Source organism: Trichosurus vulpecula, chromosome 5 (assembly GCF_011100635.1).
Source record: "Trichosurus vulpecula isolate mTriVul1 chromosome 5, mTriVul1.pri, whole genome shotgun sequence".
Lineage (NCBI taxonomy): Eukaryota > Metazoa > Chordata > Mammalia > Diprotodontia > Phalangeridae > Trichosurus > Trichosurus vulpecula.
This window is the reverse complement of record NC_050577.1, coordinates 206,717,347-206,736,301: the sequence shown is the minus strand read 5'-3', so window position 1 is coordinate 206,736,301 and position 18,955 is coordinate 206,717,347. Positions and strand designations below refer to the sequence as shown.

The window sequence follows — 18,955 nt, the reverse complement described above, 5'->3', positions numbered from 1 at the left end:
ATATCATGTAACTGTCTAGTATCATATTGTGAACAAGTCATTATACACACATATTCCTGCCGATGCATGCTGGAAATCACAACTGTTACATAACAGATAAAATATGCACGAATGGTTTTTCAAAATTTTCCTATCTTTTCTTCTTTCCTTAAGCATCCACTGCCACCTTACTTTCATTCAACACTCCCACAATTGCACCCGAGGCTACTACTGCCCTCCTGGATCGTCCAACACCCCTAGGGGGCAGTATTGCCCACTTTGGGGACCTATGGACACTAAGATTGGACTCATAAAGAAGTGAGATCAAGCTCACATTTCCCTCAAGCCCTCTTTGGAGGTAGGAGTTTTTGTGGGAATCTTCAGAACCAAAAGTCCCAAAAGAAAGTCAACCCTCTACATGACCGAAAGTATCACTTCATAATTCCCAAAATATTGTTTTTTAAAAATACTTTTAATTGATTTTTTGCTTTTATATCAAATTTCCCTATTAATTCCCTCTGTAGCAATCATTCCTCTTTCCCTCTCAGAGATCCATAACCTATAACAAAGATTATTTTTCTTTTTTTTAAACACAGAGATTCTCTTAATTCTTTTTTTCATTCTAAATTCTTTCCTTTTCTCTTTCCCATCCCCTACCCAATGAGAAGGCAAGAAAAACAAAACCTATTACAAGCGTGTAGTCATGCAAAACAAATTTCCATATTAACCATGTTTTTAAAAAAAGGGAAAAAATGCTTCCATTTGCATCAGTTCTGTTTGGAGGCAGATAGCATGTTTTATCATGAGTCCCTTAGTGCCGACCTAAATTCAGACTACATGTAGTTATTACCCTCTAATCTTTCCCAAAGAAAGAATGCAGGAAAATACCCTGAGCACTGCTTAGGGAGGTAGAAATGTTTTTTAAAATTATATACACACATACATATATGTGGATACACATGTACATACATGTGTACATATACATACATGTATATATTCTTACACACATACTCTTATGTTCAAGACTTTCATGAAGAATTCAAAAGGTCCTGGGATCCTACTCCCAGAGACTCACTCAAAGTGTATCCCCCCAACTCTGAGAGCTGTAGGAGTCAGGAGAAATTTAGACCCAGATTCCAAAGTCCGACAGATATTCTTTTGCCCCAGTGATCTATGCTGATTAATGCCCACTTGCATTTCTAAAACAATAATTTCCAGAGTGATACTGTCAGAAGCCCATCACCTCTGACTGCAAAGTTCCCACCTCTGACACAAATCCCTGATGACCAACGCTTTGGCATATGCTGTGCCCTAAGACCTCCAGCGGCTTGCAGTATAGCTCACTGCAATATGTTTCTCCAGGGACACATGGGGAACACAAAGAGAAAGCCCAAGCTCTCCTACTGACACACACAGGTCTCAGGCTGGCTCTCCATTGATTTTATTAACAGTCAGCCCCAAAGCATGAGGGCTGGTTATAATTACTAACAGAGATAAGCTTTTAGGTTAGCTCTTATGAGCCTCCCAACAATCCTGTGAGAAAACAGAGGGCCATGGAGACTAAATGGCTTGTCTTTGGTCACACAGCTAGTGTCAGAGGTAGGATTCAAATTCAATTCCTTGTCCAGCATTAAATCCAAGGTTATGCAACCTGTGACATCCAGAAGCCTGGGCTAGCTCTGCTTTTATAATCCATCCACAAGCAGCCTCAGAGACAAAGTCTGGTGCCCTCATGGGTGTTAATTGAAATGACAATAACTAGTCTACAGATCTACTGTCCTGCCTTCTCAATTGTGGCAAAAGTTATTGGCAGGGTCATACTCTTCCAAAGGTCATTCTGAACTCTCCTGGCAGTCTTGGTAGACTATGCTCTTCTCTGGGGAGAGGATGAGAAGTAACTGTTGCTCTGTAGCTCCCGAAAATCAAACATTTACTGACATCTTCTACATACCATCTCCTCCAAAGTCCTATTCCCATTTTTCACGGCATTAATTAAATGACTCTGCATTCTAGAAAGTGATGCCAATGGAGCACATAGTCTGGCCAGTCACATTAAGCTAATAAGTCTTTGAGGGGCTCAGTGACAAATTGTGATTTGTCATCCAACAATCAGCCTAGCCAAATTGGAGAGAATGGCCACACAGTGATGGATTTTTCTGGCCACAACAACTGATGAAGGCTGCCTCCAAAGGCAAGGAAGAGATGTGATTTACAAAACTGATGGCACATCCATGATGATGAAACTGTGGCTCTTCTGACGTTCTGAAATACTAGGGATGGTCTCTGCCAGGGGCCTGGTCTGCTGCATGGAAGGAACATGAGTTTCCTCGAATTTCATGACATGTTAGTTGATTGGTGTTTCATCTCAAAAATTTACACTGAAAACATATAAAGGTAAATAAGCAAAAGACAAATAACAGAAAATATAGAAGCATCTCAGTTTGATTCAATTCAACATTCAGCATACTCAAAGGTGATCCACAGTACTTTCCACAAAAAAATTTTATTGTACAGTTCTTTCAAGCCTGAGGTCTCCTTCTATACCCCACATAATTACCTAATTCCATTTTTAGCCATCAGTCCCTGCTGCTGCCCTACTTCTCAAGGCCACAAGTGAAAAAAAAAAAAACCATGCATTATCCAAATAAAAGGGAAATTTTAAAGCAGGGGGTGGGAGGAGGTGTTCGGGAATGATAGGGATGAACCAGCTGCTGTCCCAGAAACGCAACCAACAATCCCAGTCCAGCAGGTAAGGATAAAGAGAATCACATGAGCAGCCCTCAATCAAAGGACAGAAACACTAGGGCAGGAAAACAATGCTGTGTGTCAGGGAGCAAGACTTAAGACAACTGCCCAGTAACCCGGAAAATTAATCAGGAGGGCACAGAGTCATTCTGACAAAAGACAAGACAGACAGGTAATTGCTTTCTCTTTTCAGTGGAGTTGCCTGGAGTTCACCAATTTGGCATATGCTCATTTTCTAGCCTATAATTCTTGATCTGTCCAGCCAGAATGAGATCTGACCTGGAATAACATAGTTAGCTAATAACGGCTAACACAGCGCTTACTATGTGCCAGGCGCAAATATTATCTAGTTTGAGCCTCTCAACAGCTCCAAGAGGAGCTAGGTGCTATTATCATCCCCATTTTATACATGAGGAAACTGAGGCAAATAGAGCTTTAAGTGACTTGCCCAGGATGACACAGCTAGTAAATCTGAGGCCAGATTTGAACTTAGATCTTCCTGACTCCAGCCTCAACGTTGTATCCAATGTGCCACCTAAGCTAATTAATGTAATGAATTTCAGAGGGACTTTGCAATATTTCTATGGGATAAAGAGCCAGAGTCTTTTTCAATTAGGTTCAAATGCTCTGACCTTTAAAATCACCCCCTTTCCTTCCCTTCCCATATGACTCAGTCTCTAGTCACCAAGCCTACCTCTCGATGATCCTGCCTCTGGACAGAGACAAGAATATTCCATAGCTCCTGGTCAGCATTCCAAAATAATCCCTTTTGAGAGTGCCTCTAGGTAGTGAGCTATTCTAAAGAGGAAGCACCAACAGGCCTTTATTGGCACCAACACTTCCTTGTCACCTAGAATCATGGCACTGAGACTAGAGAAAGTGGAATCTACGAAGAGAAGTTGGGAGCAGTATCACAGTCCATATCTGCCCAGCCCCTCCCTCAGTTGGTTTTTTTGCTGGGCAGGCAAAAGTCCACATGACCAGACCTAGCTTTCCCATATTATCATTAACCTTAAAATAACAGAGGCCCCAGACATCAAACTGCAAGAATGTAGAAGTCAATAAGACGTTCTGTCAGTGTCATGGCCAAGAATGGAACAGCTGAGTTGTGTTGCAAAGTTCACTCCATCACGAATTATAAGACGACAGGTAGCATGGAGAAAAGATGGTCCCTCGAATGCGATAGAAGATGTGAGCCAACTTGTAGAAGAAAGGCAGTGAAGAGGGACAAGCTGTGGGACACAAAGAGATTTTTGTGAATGGCTCTTCCCCTCATCTTCTTCATCCTTATCTTCACCTCGTATCACCTTTTAAAATTTCACCCACCTATTCTTCTTCACTATGATCTACCCAATTAGGGTTTCCCCTTCTGCCTACAAAATAACCACTGGCAGTCAAAATTATCACTTGGCCTCTAGCCTGGGAAACTTTGGAATAGGTGTCAAAGCCTTAAACCTCAGGGAGAATCAATACAGATCTTTCTATACCTTCTCTATTTGAGAACCAGGACCTCAGAGACTAGAGAGAATCTAAAGGTAGAAGAGAGTTTCAAAACTTTCATCAGAGGCATAAAATAAAGCAAGAAGGCAAAGATCTAACAGGAATGAATAAAAACTATCCTTCCTTTTCCTAAGGACTAGTGAATCTGTCTTAAAGCAGTTGCAAAATCAAGAGAAGAGGTAAAATGGGGATAGGAATTATTAAAAACAGAGAAAGGAGACAGGTAAAGAAACCAGATGAAATAGGAAAAATAAATAGGAATTTTTGAAAATAACTCTTAAAGTAAACTTATTTTAAAATGAAATGTAAAGGAATAACAACATATATAGAGCAATGAAAATTAAATTAAAAGGGAAATGGTGAAACTACTGTAAACTTGTATCAGTCTAATCAACATTCATCTTTTCCTGCAGAACCCAGACAAGTGCTCATGTGTCTTCAGGTGAGGAAGAAGCAAAGTAATCATACTTCAACACTCACCTGGATCAAATCTCACCACCAAGAGGCAAAGGACCAAAGCAAACAAGAAGGTCTTCTTTAAGGGCAGGGAAAGGAGATGGTCCACCATGGACTCTAGCAACCAGCGCAGCAACTTCCACAGGGCCAGCTGCTTTCGGCAGAAGGTGCCTAGGATAGGAGGACAGGGAGTTACAGTTGGGAGGACTGCACTGACCTGGTGTCCTAAGCTTGATTCCAAGGTGCAACAGCAAGGTAATGAGACTGACTCTCTTGTGAAGTTCTTAAACTGGCTCTGAGGATAATCCCAAAAGTGTAGTTCAGGGGAAGGAAAAAAACCAGAACTGTACATTTTAAGCAGCAGCTTCATGATAAACCTATGCTCACATTTCTAGAACATCCCAGTTTAGAAGGTGCTTTTCTCAATGATTACCCGTATCGTCCATGGGAGGCCCAGAGAGGTTAATTGCACAGTTAGTGAGTATTTTAAGCCTCTTGATTCTAGGTCCAGCTCTCTTGCCAATATAGCTGACTCCTAAGGCAATTTATGTACTGCCTGCCTCACAGAGGGACTGGGAGGATCAAATGAGACTGTGCCATGATGGAGAGAGTGCTAGACTAGAAGGAAGGAAGACCCAAGTGCAAATTCTGCCTTAGACACTTAGTAGCTGAGTGGCCCTGGACAAGTCATTTAACTTCCCTCGGCCTCAGTTTACTCCTCAATAATACGGGCATAATAGTATCACATCTCACAGGATTAAGTAAGATATGAAAATAAACTAAAAGCATTTTGCAAACATTAAGGTGCTATATAAAAGTTCCTATCAAAACTGTTTTGTAAACCTTAAAGTACCATATAAGTATTAGCTGTGGTTGTGTTTGTCCTTCGTTCTCAAGGAGGACCATGACATCGGGAAATGATGATACCACTTGCAGTTGGCTTTGATTTGAGAGAGGGAGGGCTGCGCAAGGTCACCAGCCTCACTTTCTCCTCCAGAGCCATCTGAGTCCAGTGACCAGATATACATCAGGATGACTGGAGATGGCCCAGGATGCTTTTCAGGTTCTCACTCAGAGGTGACACCCAACAGTGAATAGGCCTCTTTAAGAAGTGAGTCAAGGGATGGCCCCTTTAATTAGAAAAAGGAAAAAAAGAAGTCAAGCTGGGAGGTGAAGACCCTCAGGGCAGGGTTGCGGTTCCAAAGAGAAACAGTTACCAAAGACATTCACTGGAAGGCAGGAGGGCAAAATACAGCCATTAAGTGGAGCTTCAGAGGAAGGGAGGGAGGGAGAAAGGTGGGGGGGCAGGGGGGGGGGGAAGGGAGAAAGAGAGAGAGAGAGGGAGAGGGAGAGGGAGAGGGGGAGGGGGAGAGAGAGAGAGAGAGAGAGAGAGAGAGAGAGAGAGAGAGAGAGAGAGAGAGAGAGAGAGAGAGAGAGAGAGAGAGAAGGAAGGAAGAAATCAAGAAAGCAAGAAATCCAACCACCCCCCCAAGTTAAGTGGGCAGCTTCTAGCCATCAAAATTTGGAGAGGAGAGGGACAGGGAGAGACAAGCTGAGTTACCTAACTAGCTATCATTTATTTTCAAGGACAACATTTATTTGGCTAGATATAAGAGTAGATTTGGTTTCCTGCTGTTTTGATTTTTTAAAAAATAAGACTCACTGAAGTCAAACCTCCTACTTTGGCCTAAAATACTGATACTACTACACAGTCCACAGAATCAGCTCTTGCTTATTCATCCTGAGAAGGGTAAGCAATATAAAACAGCTGATAATACAAAAGCAATTTTTATTTGAGTTGGGAATGCAAACATAATAGACATTTATCACATTTTATGAGGAAGATAGATCAGAGAGATGACAAACTGGAAATAGGGATACCAATTAGGCACTGTTGCAATAATCCAAGTAAGTGGTCCTACAATCCATCTACAACCTAGTAGATGGTTTTCTTTTTCTTTTTTTAATTAAATTTTATTTTCAAAGACCAGCATTCTTTCTTTCTTTCTTCCCTCCCTTGCTCTTCAAAGAGAAATCAAGAAAAATACAAACACATATAGTTAAACAAAGCAAATTTTCACATTGTCCCTATCTAAAAAATATGTCTAAATCTATACTCTAAGTCCATCACCCCTCTATCAGAAATTAAGCAGCATGTTTTATCATGAGTCCTTAGGAATTTTGGTTGGTCATTGTGTTGATCAGAGTTCTCAAATTTTTTTTAAATATATTTTGTTTTAATCAGCCAAAATCTTGCTTTTCGCTCTCCCATCCCATTCCACATAGCCCCACTGGGAGCACAAGAAAAATAAAACCCAATACAAATACATATAGTCAATCAAAACAAATCTTCACTTTAGCCACGTCCTAAAAATATTTGTCTCATTCTAAGTATTCTAAGTCCTTCACCCCTCTGCCAGGAGGTGGGTAAAATGTTTTATTGATAGTCTCCTGGAATCCTGGTAGACCATTACTCTGATAAGAGTTCAGTACAACAGTATTATATCACATTTTATATACCATCCCTTGTTCCATTCTTTGCTTCCTCAGAAAGAGCTATAAATATTTTTGTACATCCTTAGAATTTGTTTTGCTTAGGACTAATCCCTTCCCTCATCTACCCTCCCTCTAATTTCCTCTCCCCGCTCTCATTTCCCCGTTGAGTGAAATGTATTTCTGTATCCAAGTATTTCTGTGTGTTTATGTATTCTTCCTTCTTTGACCAGTTCAGATGAGTGAGATTAAAGTGTCGGCCACTCTCCTCCATCCCCTCTACCTTTTCTGTATAAATGTCTACATGTGTACCCTGAACATATAATTTTCCCTAACCTTCCTTCCTTTTCCTTTTCCCCTCTCTGTCCATTATCTTCTTAAGATCATTAAGACACAACAGCACCACTCCCAAGTCTTGTCTAATTGGTCTTCCTCTAAACTTTGAAGATGACAGGATTCAGAGGATTCAGGATACCTATTCAGATAGGATTCAGGACACATGTATCATCTCCCCACATTTCAATGTAAGCAATTTATCCTGATTTAGTCCTCTATTATCGTTCATGTTTTTTTAAATATATTTCTCTCCATTTTTGTGTTTGAACTTCAAAATTTCTCCACAACTCTGGTCTTGTCATCAGGAATACTTGGAAGTCCTCCATTTCATTAAAGCTCCCCCCACCAGGGGGGGTGGAGCCAAGATGGCGGCTGGAAAGCAGGGACTTGCATGAGCTCCCCGCCAGGTCCCTCCAAAAACCTATAAAAAAAATGGCTCTGAACAAATTCTAGAACTGCAGAACCCACAAAATAGCAGAGGGAAGCAGGGATCCCGCCCAGGATAGCCTGGATGGTCACTGGATGAGGTCTATCACGCACAGAGCTGGGAGCAGAGGGGAGTGGAGCTCAGCGTGGGCGGTGGCAGGACCAACCAGACCAGAAGCCAGGCAGTACAGGCCCTAGCGGCCTGAATCAGTGAGCTGCGGCAGTTACCAGACTTCTCAACCCACAAACACCAAAGACAACAGAGGTTAGTGGAAAAAGCTGCGGGGGGACAGAGTGAAAAGAGTTTGGCCACCACCCCGGGGGCAGCAGAGGTGGTGCAGCTACAGAACTACAGCTGCAGTTGCTTCCAGCCCCAGGCCCACCTGGTGGGAGGAATTAAGTGGTGGATCAGAGCAGGAGTGCAGAGCCTGCTTAAGATTTGTATCAGGTTGGTGGTTCTTGGGGAAGGAGGAGTGCTGGTGTGGCAGAGCTGGCTGTATAGAAATAGCTGTGAAATCAACGGCGCATCCCCTCAAGCTTGGAACAAAGTACTCTTTGCTCTACAAGCAGTCATACCCCGACAAAAAACTCAAGGGTCAAGTAAGTTGGCTGGGAACATGGCCAGGCAGTGAAAATGGACTCAGATTCAGTCTCAGACTTTGGAATCTTTCTTTGGTGACAAAGAAGACCAAAACATACAGCCAGAAGAAGTCAACAAAGTCAAAGAGCCTACATCAAAAGCCTCATTAAAGCTCCCCTATAGCAATACCCAGTTTTGCTGAACAAGTTATTCTTGGCTATTAACTCAGATCCTTTGCCTTCTAGATCACATTCCGAATTCTCTGCTTCTTTATAGTAAGGCTAAAACACGTGTGATCCTGACTGTGCCTTTTCGATATTCTTTTCTTTTCAACTGCTTGGCCTAGAAGCTCTGGATTTTGGCTATGATGAAGTTTGGGGTTTCTTTAAAAAGATGCCTGGTGAATTCTTTTCCACTTTGCCCTCTGGTTCTAAGATATCTGGACAATTTTCTTTTTAAGATGTCTTGAAATAAGGTGTCCAAGCTCTTTTTGTCATGGCATCCAGATAGGCCACTGATTCTTAATTTTTTTTCCTTGATCCATTTTCCAGGTCAGTTGTTTTTGCCATGAAATACCTTACATTTTCTTCTATTTTGTCAACTTTTTGAATTTGTTTTAATATTTTTTGTTGACTCATGTAGTCATTGGCTTCAGTGTGGTCCATCTGAATTTTCAGGACGTTTGCTGCTTGGGTTAGGTTTTGTACCACTTAGGCCAAGCTGTTAATTCCCTCTCTAATGCTTTCTTCCACAGATCTCTTTTATTTCCCTCCTTTTTTTTCCTTAAGTGTTCTTATTCCTTTAATAAAAACTTTTTTTAACTCTTGTTTCATCTCTTCCAGAAATTCCAGTTGAGTTTGTGCCCAAGTTGTGTTTTCTCTGAGGCTTTGCTTGAAGAGATTTTGGAGTCACTCTTCTATCTTTATGTACTGAGCATCTCTGCCACCATAATACCTCATTATGGTGGGATTCTTCTTTTGTTTACCCACTCTTCCAGACTACTTCCTGACTTTGTACTTGATGTTAGAGCTGGGATCTGCCAAACTTTTGGAGGGAAGATTTGGGCTGGTCCTATTGCTACTTTCTTAGTTTTTGAGAGTTGTGTTATTCCAGGATCTCAGGAGCAGGCTGGGGACCTGTAAGTTTTTATATGCTCCCAAGTAGTCTGATCTTGGGCAAAGTCTAATTGCTGCCGCCATGATCTGAACTCTGCAAGTTCCTGACCTGGGTTTGGGTCTGGACAAGAGCAGACTGCCACTAAATAAACTCTACCCCTATCAACCAGCTGGAAAGCTTTATTGGTACATTGTGACAGAATTGTAGGTTCCCCTTTGGTCTGAGATTCCCACTCTGTGGTCATTCTTCTGTATGTTAGGCTACATGCTAGAAGTATGACGCTGCTCTGAACTTGGGGTCTGAGCCACATGCTGCTGCTGGTGGCTTCTGAACTTCTTCCTTTCTCTATATGCAGCCTGGAACCTCCCTACCTATGAGTACCACTCCCCTGCAAAGGTCTCCTTCTCAGTACTTTCTGAATCTGTAACCCAGGACTGGGTAGTGAGCCAGCTGCCAGCTGGCTCCTGTACCCATTGCAGTGCCCCATATGGGTCTGAGATGCCCTGGCTCTGGTCTGGGGCTTCCTCTTGCCCCAGTTCACAGCCTCTCACTAGACCCTGGAGAGCTCTACCTTTTGCATGCTCCTAGTCAGATCCTATCCCCCATGTCTAAAGATGTCCCTGTCTGTCTCTCTGTGATGACCTGGGCTGGACACATAACTCATTGAGAAACCTTCTGGATTTCCCCATCAGGATTCAGTCTGATGCATGTTCTAGATTTGTTTAGAAGAATTTTGTGGAGGGGAGCTCCCTGTACTACTACCTTCCTACCTCTCATGATCTTGACTCCACTCCCACCAGTAGGTAGTTTTCAAGAGTTTCTGCAGCTAAAAAATTTGTCAACATGTGATCAATATGTTTTAAAAAGCCTTTCCCAATTTAGCTGGGCTAAGCAACAAATATACAGTCTATCACTGGGTATACAACCAATGGACCCAATTATCTAGACCAAACTAACACTGCAGTAAATTCAAAGCTGACCTGATTTAACAGTTACAATCCTTATGAACATCTAACTCTTCTATTCTCTGATTCTTTTGCTCACCAAAGTAATATATTCTTCTATATTTGGTCTGTTTGATAAACCAACCACTTGGAGAAAGCACCTTGTCTAAATGATCAGTACAGTTATCCTTCCAGACATAACTCCTGGCATGAAGTACTATGATGTCATTCTAGTTTATAAATCACTCTTGTGTCTAAGCTTCTGGAGATCAGGGGTTATCTTATCTGAAATTTATATGTCCCCACAGTGTTCTGCACACAGTAGGAGCTCAATAAACATCTGACATTGCAGTGAATCAAGTGAATCACCTACCCTGAGTCAACTAATAAAATCAAGTTTTTGAAGCTACAAAGCTGAGGACCAGACTTGAAATCTGTGGCAACTCCAGGAGATTCAGGAGAGGAGTTTTTCTCTAATATCATCTTTTGTATCTTTCAGAAACAGTTAATCACAGGAACACAAAATGTCAGGGTTGGAAGGGCCATAAGAAGTCACCTACTCCAACCCATACCTGAACAAATATGACCAAAAAGTATCCACGCACTCTCGGCTTGAAAAAGCCCAACTACTTTCCAATGTGGCCTATTTCACTTTGGCAGAGTTCTAATTGTTAAGAAGACTTTGTTTAAATAGAATAAAAAACTGCCTGACTACAACTTCCAACGATGGATCCTAGTTATTCTTTGTGCGACCAAGGAGAAAAGATCTAATTCCTCTAATCCTCAGGGCTGTTGTACAATCAAATGAGAAAATGTACATAGATTTATTGTTTTATTTTGCTTAGGTTTTTCTTTTGCAACAGGGCTAATATGGAAATATGTTTTGCATGACCTCACATGTATGATCAAAATCAAATTGCTTTCCTTCTCAAGAAGGGGGTAGAAGAGGAAAGGAGAGAAAATTTGGAACTCGAAATTTTAAGAAATTATTGTTAAATATTTTTTATATATAATTGGGAAATATTTAATGAAATAAACAAAAATAATTTTTAAAAATAAAGAAAACACACATATATTGATCTGTAAACCTTATAAACATAAGCTATTATTATCTAGAAGTGTGGCACTCATTCAGAAATGTAAATTTCAGTGTATCTGTTTTTAAGAAATCATTCTCATTAAACCATGCCTCTTAATGAGTCTGCTTTCTCTAATCTATCATTCTTGCAACTGATCTTCCTTGTGCACAGAACTTATCATGTTCTTTATAAGAACTTTTCATTTTCCACCAAATAAAGCAGAAAGTCCTTAGCCTGGTATTTGAGGCCCTGCACGGCCTCAAAATGTCAGAATCTCAGAATTGGAAGGAAGTTCAGAGTCTATCTGGTCTAACCCAAACACGAGCAAGAATCGCCTTTACAAAGTACCTGATAGGTGGTATCTAGACTTTACCTGAACGCCTCCAGTGAGAGAAAGAGTCCATGATTCTCCCAAAGCAGCCAATGCTGCTTTTGGACAGGTCTGATTTTTAAGAATTTTTCCCAGACCAATTCTGTCATTTTTGCAACTTCCACCAATTCCTCCTAATTCTGCCCCCAAGAGCCAAGCAACACAAATCTAATCCTTCCATAAGTCAGCCATGATAAAAACAACAACAATATATGTAAGTGCCTTACATAAATTACCTCTATTCAACAAGTCTTTTTGTCCAGACTCAACATCACACCCGGCATTACTCTCAAGCTCTCATGACATCAGTGCAATGTACTGAACCTCACTAGGGCTTAACTTCCTCAGAGGATTAAGAAAGATGCAGTAATGTCCTACCTCCCTGGTTCTCCTTTTGTGGGTCTGGTTCCTCGGTTTCCTGAAGGTTCTCCTCTTGCTGCTGCCTTGCTATGTAGATGGCCTGAGAAGCAGCCCGTCGCTGCTCCTCCTTTGCACAGAGCCCAGCCATAGCCTCGGCATCTGTCCAACAGTGCAGCGGTAACAGCACCCGAAACAGATGAAGTTCAAATATGGCACCATATTCTGGCAGGTCTCGATTAGCTGGATCTCTCAGCCAATTGCTGGCCACCTCCAGGATCGCCTGAGGTTCCTTTACTTTGCTGTATAAAAGAATGCTACAATCCCCAACCCCAACAAAGAACAATGTCAACCATTCCTCATTATTCATATTCCTCTTCTCTTAGCTTCCCACCTCCTTCCATATGAAATGCTAGGACTGGAAATCTTTGGAATTTCTGGGATCAACTCTAAGAAACTTTACTTTCCTTTACTTTCCTCCTACCCCCTTCTTCTCCCCATGCTCTTTATCTTTTCCCCTACTATAACCCCCTCACACTTCCTCTATCCCTCTATCTGTAGTGTTTCAGGGTCCAGAGATTCAGGGATCAAAAATATGGGAGGATGTGGTTAGCAAATGAACTTCACTGAGGACATCAGACCCCTTTGTTCGTAGTGCGCAGCTATGAACTGTCATGGTAACTTACCACAGTTCCAGAAGTTTGGGGGGCAGATGTTCTGGGACCTGATAATACTGCAGAAGCCAAGAGAGAACGTCCCGCCATCGATCCATCTCTGCCAAGGCCTGGATCCCCACCACACACAGGAAGCACTTCAGGTCCTTGCTGTGGTGATCAGAGTTTAAAAGTAGAAGCTACCACTCCATCTCTCCCTTGCCCTTCCCCTTCCATTCTGGACCTGGGATGCTCTTCCCCTCCTAGTTCACTAGCTATCACCAGAACTCTCACCATTCATTAGATGCATTTCTCAAGTAGACTAGCCAGCCTCAGCACTTATGGGATGCTCCTCTCAGAAGCTAAAAGTTACTAAACATTCTTGAAGGACTGAGAAACACTAGAGCAAATCACAGTATGTTTCCCCCCATCAAGTCTGTACAGGTGATAATCAGGTTAAAATGAAAAGCAGGCTTTAAGGGAAAAGAATGATAATAATAATAACAGAAACTAGCATTTACACTGTGCTTTAAGGTTTGCAAAGCACTTTCATGTTAACTCATTAGACCCTCACAACAACCCTGTGAGTTAAGTGTTATTGTTATCTCCATGTTACAGATGTGGAAACAGAGGCAACAGAGGTTAAGTGACTTGCCCAGCCAGGTCACACAGCCCACAAGTGTCTGAGAAAGAATTCAAACTCAGTTCTATCCTGACTCTCAATTCTTGAGTTCATCTATCAAACCACCTGAAAAAGACAGTCTGCAGGGTAACTGTAGAAGGAGAGAAAACTTACTCATCTAACCCAGAAGGGGTTTCAGAGAAGGAATGTATTGTAGTTAATTGTGAGTACATATATAGAGATAAACCTATATTTATACACACATATAATCATATATTATATGTACAATTACACATACATACACATACACGTGTGTGTATAGATGAATATATAGGACTGAGCTATCTTTTTAAACATCAACTCATGAAACTACTTCCTTCTCTCCTGAGAAGGAAATAACTGTGTCAATAAGGAGCTGAACATCTTAGCTTTTTAATTTAGCTTTCCAGAAAAACCTAAAGGAAAACACTGCTCTTACATGGCTAAAAGTGTAGTATGGTGATGGCAAGGCAGAATCAGGCATTTCTCCAGTGATTAGATGAGAAGCCATCGACAGAATCTCTCAGGCCCTGCTACCATCTCCTCCTTTTCTACAGAAAAAGCCTTATAGACTTCGAAGACAGAGGCACCTGGCCACAGCAGGTGGCTGTGAGGCAGTGCTTCTTACTGTAATCTTTGACCTGACAGGCATATTTCCCTCACCACCCACCACATGAATGCTACCCAGACTACAATTATATCATAAACTTAGAGCAAGAGTCTTTCTCTGCTGAGAAAGCAGCAGAAAAAACATACAATTACTATGACTGTTAAAAACAGTCATAAAAGACAGCTTTAAAGTGGCAACAAAACGAATGAAAAAAAATCACACTATTTTTAAAGTAACTTAAAAAGCAGTTAACTGCTAAAGAGTACGGTCACCTGTACTATCCTTTGAAATTGCTCTTTAAGGCTGTTTTATAACTATCTCAGCACAAGCTTCTTAAGAGATGATTTTGCTTTTCATCTATGTACCCACATGGCTAGCATGGTGACTTGCAGTGACAAAGAAATGTTTGTTGGAAGATTCAAGTCTCAATAGTAGAGAACTTGTGTGATGAATCCAAAAGAAATTTATCAATTTTTGAAAAAATATTATGAGAAGGCACCTGAGCTCCTCAGATTAAGCAGAGGACTGTGATCTTAGAATCATAGATTTTGAGTTAGAAAAGGCCTTAGAAGACATCTAAGGAAGTGATGTCCTAATTTTGTTTTTATCCCACACTCCATCAATAAAAATTTTTGAGCCTCCAATACGTATATTTATTTGTAAATTATATTCATCTACTATTATACTAACAATTATGTTCAATGTAATTAACATAATTTTAATTAATTATACAATTTGTGTTTAAATGTTATAATGAAACATTATAAAATTTACAAAAATAGAAATTAAAAAGGATGAGATAAAGATGAAATAATATGTGATTCTAGAGTCAATAGGGAGGCACTAAAGTTTCTTGAGTAGGGGAGTGACATAATCAGACCTGGGTTTTAGGAATATCAACTTGGCAGCTGTGTGAAAAACGGACAGACAGAGGAAAGACTAGGGGCAGGGAGACCGATTAGAAGGCTACTGCAATAGTTGAACCAAGAAGTGATTGGGGGGGGGGGAGGTCACCTAGGTGACACGGTGAATAGAGCACCCGCCCAGGAGTCAGGAGGACCTGAGTTCAAATCTGGCCTCAGACACTTATCACTTACTAGCTGTGTGACCTTGGGCAAGTCACTTAACACCAACTGCCTGGCCTTCCCCCCTCCAAAAAAAAAAGAAACAATGAGGGCTTAACGAGGGGTACAAGGGATGGTGCGAAGGTAGACTAGAGAAGACAAGGCAACTGGTTGGACATACAGGGTTCAGGAGAGTGAAGATTCAAGGATGATGCCGAGGAGGTGGAAATACACAAGTTCCTGAGAGAGGTGATTTTTAGGGAAAAGATAATGAGATGTGATGCAGATTACAACCCACCCCATACACCTGCTGGGTGGGACTTCTTTTGTTCCAATGAAACCAAAGACGGACGGTCTAAAATATAACAGTTCACATTCCTAAAGTATTTTCCTTCCAATGAAACTATGAAGAAGGCCCAATGACAGCTATTATGATTCCTGTTTTACAGATGAGGGAGCTTCTGAAGCTCAGATTAATGAAGTGTGGTCCCACATCGACTCAGTGTCAGAGCCCAAATTCCTCGCCTCCAAACCTCTACATACCTGTCCTCATACTCCTCTGCCCGTAAGTATGAGCCCAGTCTCTCACAGCCCCTTTGGCATGTCTCCAGGCATGCCTTGAAGTCCCGGTGAATCACTAAGTAGTCTGCAGCCTCTTCCAGCAAGCTCTGGAGCAGAGAAGGAGGTGGGGCCAAACCTACGGGCTCGCTGCTTCTGAGTGACCCCAGGGAACCCCTGAGTCCCAGGGCAGAGAGTGGTACTTCGTTTTTCATAGCTCACTTGGGACCGGTCCCTTTTCAGCCGGAGACTTTGGGACGGATGCCCTCCCGTCTGCTAGTCCCTCGCCTGCGGTTTGCCTGGGAATAGGAGAAAGCCCATCGACATGGTGCCCTGCCCCCCTGTCAACAGCACAGACGCTGGATTCAGAGAGGGAAAGGGCACTGCGAGATTAAGTCCAACCCCCTCATTTTACAAATGAGGAAACTGAAGCCCAGAGAGAAGCAGTGACTTGCCCAAGGTAACGCTGCCAGTATTAGCACTGGAACCCAAGCTGTCCTGGGAATGCGGCTATGGGAAAGCAGGGAAGTTATCTTCAAGAGAAGAGGCGGAAAGTGCTTGGCTCCCAAAGGTTCTGCCTGCGGGGGGTGGGGCTGGACAGTCACCAGCCTCCATGCCACCTTTGCCCGAATTTACCGATTCAACCTTGAACTTGGCAACGTCCAGCGTTCTCTGCTGCTGGGGTGGGGGCGGGGGGTCCTCTGAGGAGTTACCAGGCTCCAGGTCGCCTCCGCCGGAGTTTACTGGAGTCAACCTTGAACTTGGCGAGGTTTTGCTTCCCCTGCTGTTGCTGCTCCTGGAGGGAGGGGGATTCTCTGAGGAGTCACCGGGCTCCAGGCCACCTCCGCCTGGGTTCACCCGAGTCAACCTAATATGATGCCTTGAACCTGGCAAGGACTTGCTGCTGCTGCTGCCGCCGCTGCTGGGATACCCCACATTCCGCAGGACCTGAACCAAAGCTGGGACCACCCTCTCCCACGAGACTCAAATCCACCATGGAAAGCTCACCTTCGGCTCCAGGAGAGAGGAGGGGCCGCTCAGCCCTCTGCAGACATCTTGGTCCGAGCTCTCTGCGCTCTTCCTCATAGGCACATGGGCTTCTAGGGGAAGCAAAGGACTCTGGGAATTGTAGTCTTCTCAGCTCCCCGATCAAGGGCTCTAGATGGCCGGGGACAACTACAAAGTCCAGCATTCCAGTCTCTAGGGACTGTGAGCGGTAGCAGGGGGGAAGGACCGTTTGCCAAACCGGTTTCTCCAGCCCTCCTAGAGATAGCAGTATCTACAACAGAATTATGGCTATAAAACTGTGCACACCCTTTGACCCGGCAATAACACTACTAAAGAGAGCAAAGAAAAAGGAAGACGATCTATATGTACAGAAATATTTATAGCAGCTCTTTTTTGCCGTAGCAAAGAATTGGAAATTTGAGGGGATGCCCATTAGTTGGGGAATGGCTGAACAAGGTGTGGTATATGATTGTGATGGGGTACTATTTGGTTTTAAGAAATGATTAGCAGAAGCCTTTCATAGAAACCTGGGAAGACTTACATGAACTGATGCAAAGCGAAGTGAGCAGAGCCAGGAGACCGTACACAATAACAACAATATTGTATGATGATCAACTGGGAATGACTTAGCTGTTCTCAGCAATACAAAGATCCAAGATAACTCCAAAGGACTTATGATGAAAAATGCTCCATGAAAATGAAAAAAAAAAAATGAAAAAAATTATCCAAAGAAAAAACTGGCTGGAGTCTGAGTGCAGATTAAAGCGTACTTTTTTTTAAACTTTTTTTTCCTTAGGTTGTTTGTGGGTTTGTTGGGGGTTTTTTTTGGACTGTGTTTCTTTTGCAAAATGACTAATATGGAAATGTTTTACATGACTGCATGCGTATAATCTATATCAAATTGCTTGTTTTCTCAAAAAAGGGGGAGGGAGAGAATATAGAACTCAAAAAAATTTTAAAAGAGTGTTAAAAATTTTTGTTTACATGTAATTAAAAAATAAAATAAAAATTAAATGTTAAAAAAAGAAAGAAAAAGATTACTAAAACTTCCCTTTTTCTAAAGACACTGGGGCATGGTGGCTAATATACTGGTCCCGAAGACAAGAAAGCCAGCATTTGGATCCTGCCTGTCAGCTGTGTAACCCTGGGCAAATTGTTTAACTTCCCAATGCCCCAAGCAGCACTCCAATACTGAGTTATAAAAGAGGATTGCCATACACATCATTAGAGAAGTCTCTATGCCAATAAAAACACAGATCCCAACCAAAACAAACAAAAAAAAGCCAACCTGGGTGTGCTCTTGCTACCATAGCACCTAAGCCCAGGGTGGGGAACCTGCGGCCTCGAGGCCACAATGTGACCCTTTAGGTCCTCAAATTTGGCCCTTTGACTGAGTCCGAGCTTTAGAGAACAAATCTTTTTATTAAGGGGATTTGTCCTATGAAATTTGGATTCAGTCAAAGGGCTTCACTTGAGGACCTAGAGGAACACATGTAGCCTGGGAGCCACAGGTTCCCCACCCCTGATCTAAGCCATTCAGGCATTTGCTCTTAATAGGTTTGGGTGTAAGTCACTTGGTGGCAACATGTCACCCTTGAACCTCATGGAGATGTCAGGATATTGGGATTTAATGGAAATGAAATTTAACTCAACAAACATTTATTAAGTGCCAATAATGTCTAAACCATTGTGCTGGCACTAAAGATACAAAAAGACAAAACAAAACCAATAGCAACAGTCCCTACCCTCAGGGAGCTCACATTCAACTACAGGCATACATGTATCCAGATAAGTAAATACAAAGTAATCTGAGTGAGGAAAGAACTCAACCTATAAGGTTGGGAAAGCCTTCACTGAGGAAGGAATGATCTGAACCCTCAAAAAAAATAAGTTAGAATTATGAAAGGCAGGACTGAGAAGGGATTAAAAATTTTAAATATGGGGAATGGTTAGTGTAAAAGATTAGAAGGAGCAGATGGTGTGTAAAGTTAAGCTGATAGTCCAGTTGGGCTAGAATGTA

General features: G+C 42.2%; 1 protein-coding gene across 3 annotated transcripts; it reads right to left on the bottom strand.

Moving 5' to 3' along the window:
* Positions 1-432: 432 nt before the first annotated feature.
* PEX26 (peroxisomal biogenesis factor 26) lies at positions 433-17,029 on the bottom strand. Of its 3 annotated transcripts, none has more exons than XR_005010477.1 (7): positions 16,936-17,029; positions 15,913-16,723; positions 13,068-13,205; positions 12,403-12,698; positions 4,705-4,851; positions 3,419-3,956; positions 433-2,357 (listed from the first exon to the last, which is right to left on the bottom strand). XR_005010477.1 is itself a non-coding variant. In XM_036759873.1 (7 exons), the coding sequence occupies exons 3-7, from the start codon at positions 16,140-16,142 to the stop codon at positions 3,853-3,855; spliced, it is 915 nt and encodes a 304-aa protein (XP_036615768.1). In that variant the 5' UTR covers positions 16,143-16,226; positions 16,564-16,723; positions 16,936-17,029; the 3' UTR covers positions 1,405-3,852. The 3 variants fall into 3 exon arrangements, 2 of the variants coding, with proteins under 2 accessions (XP_036615768.1, XP_036615769.1); XM_036759873.1 differs by having other exon boundaries at positions 1,405-3,956; positions 15,913-16,226; positions 16,564-16,723; XM_036759874.1 differs by lacking the exon at positions 433-2,357 and having other exon boundaries at positions 3,187-3,956; positions 15,913-16,226; positions 16,936-16,988.
* Positions 17,030-18,955: the final 1,926 nt, after the last annotated feature.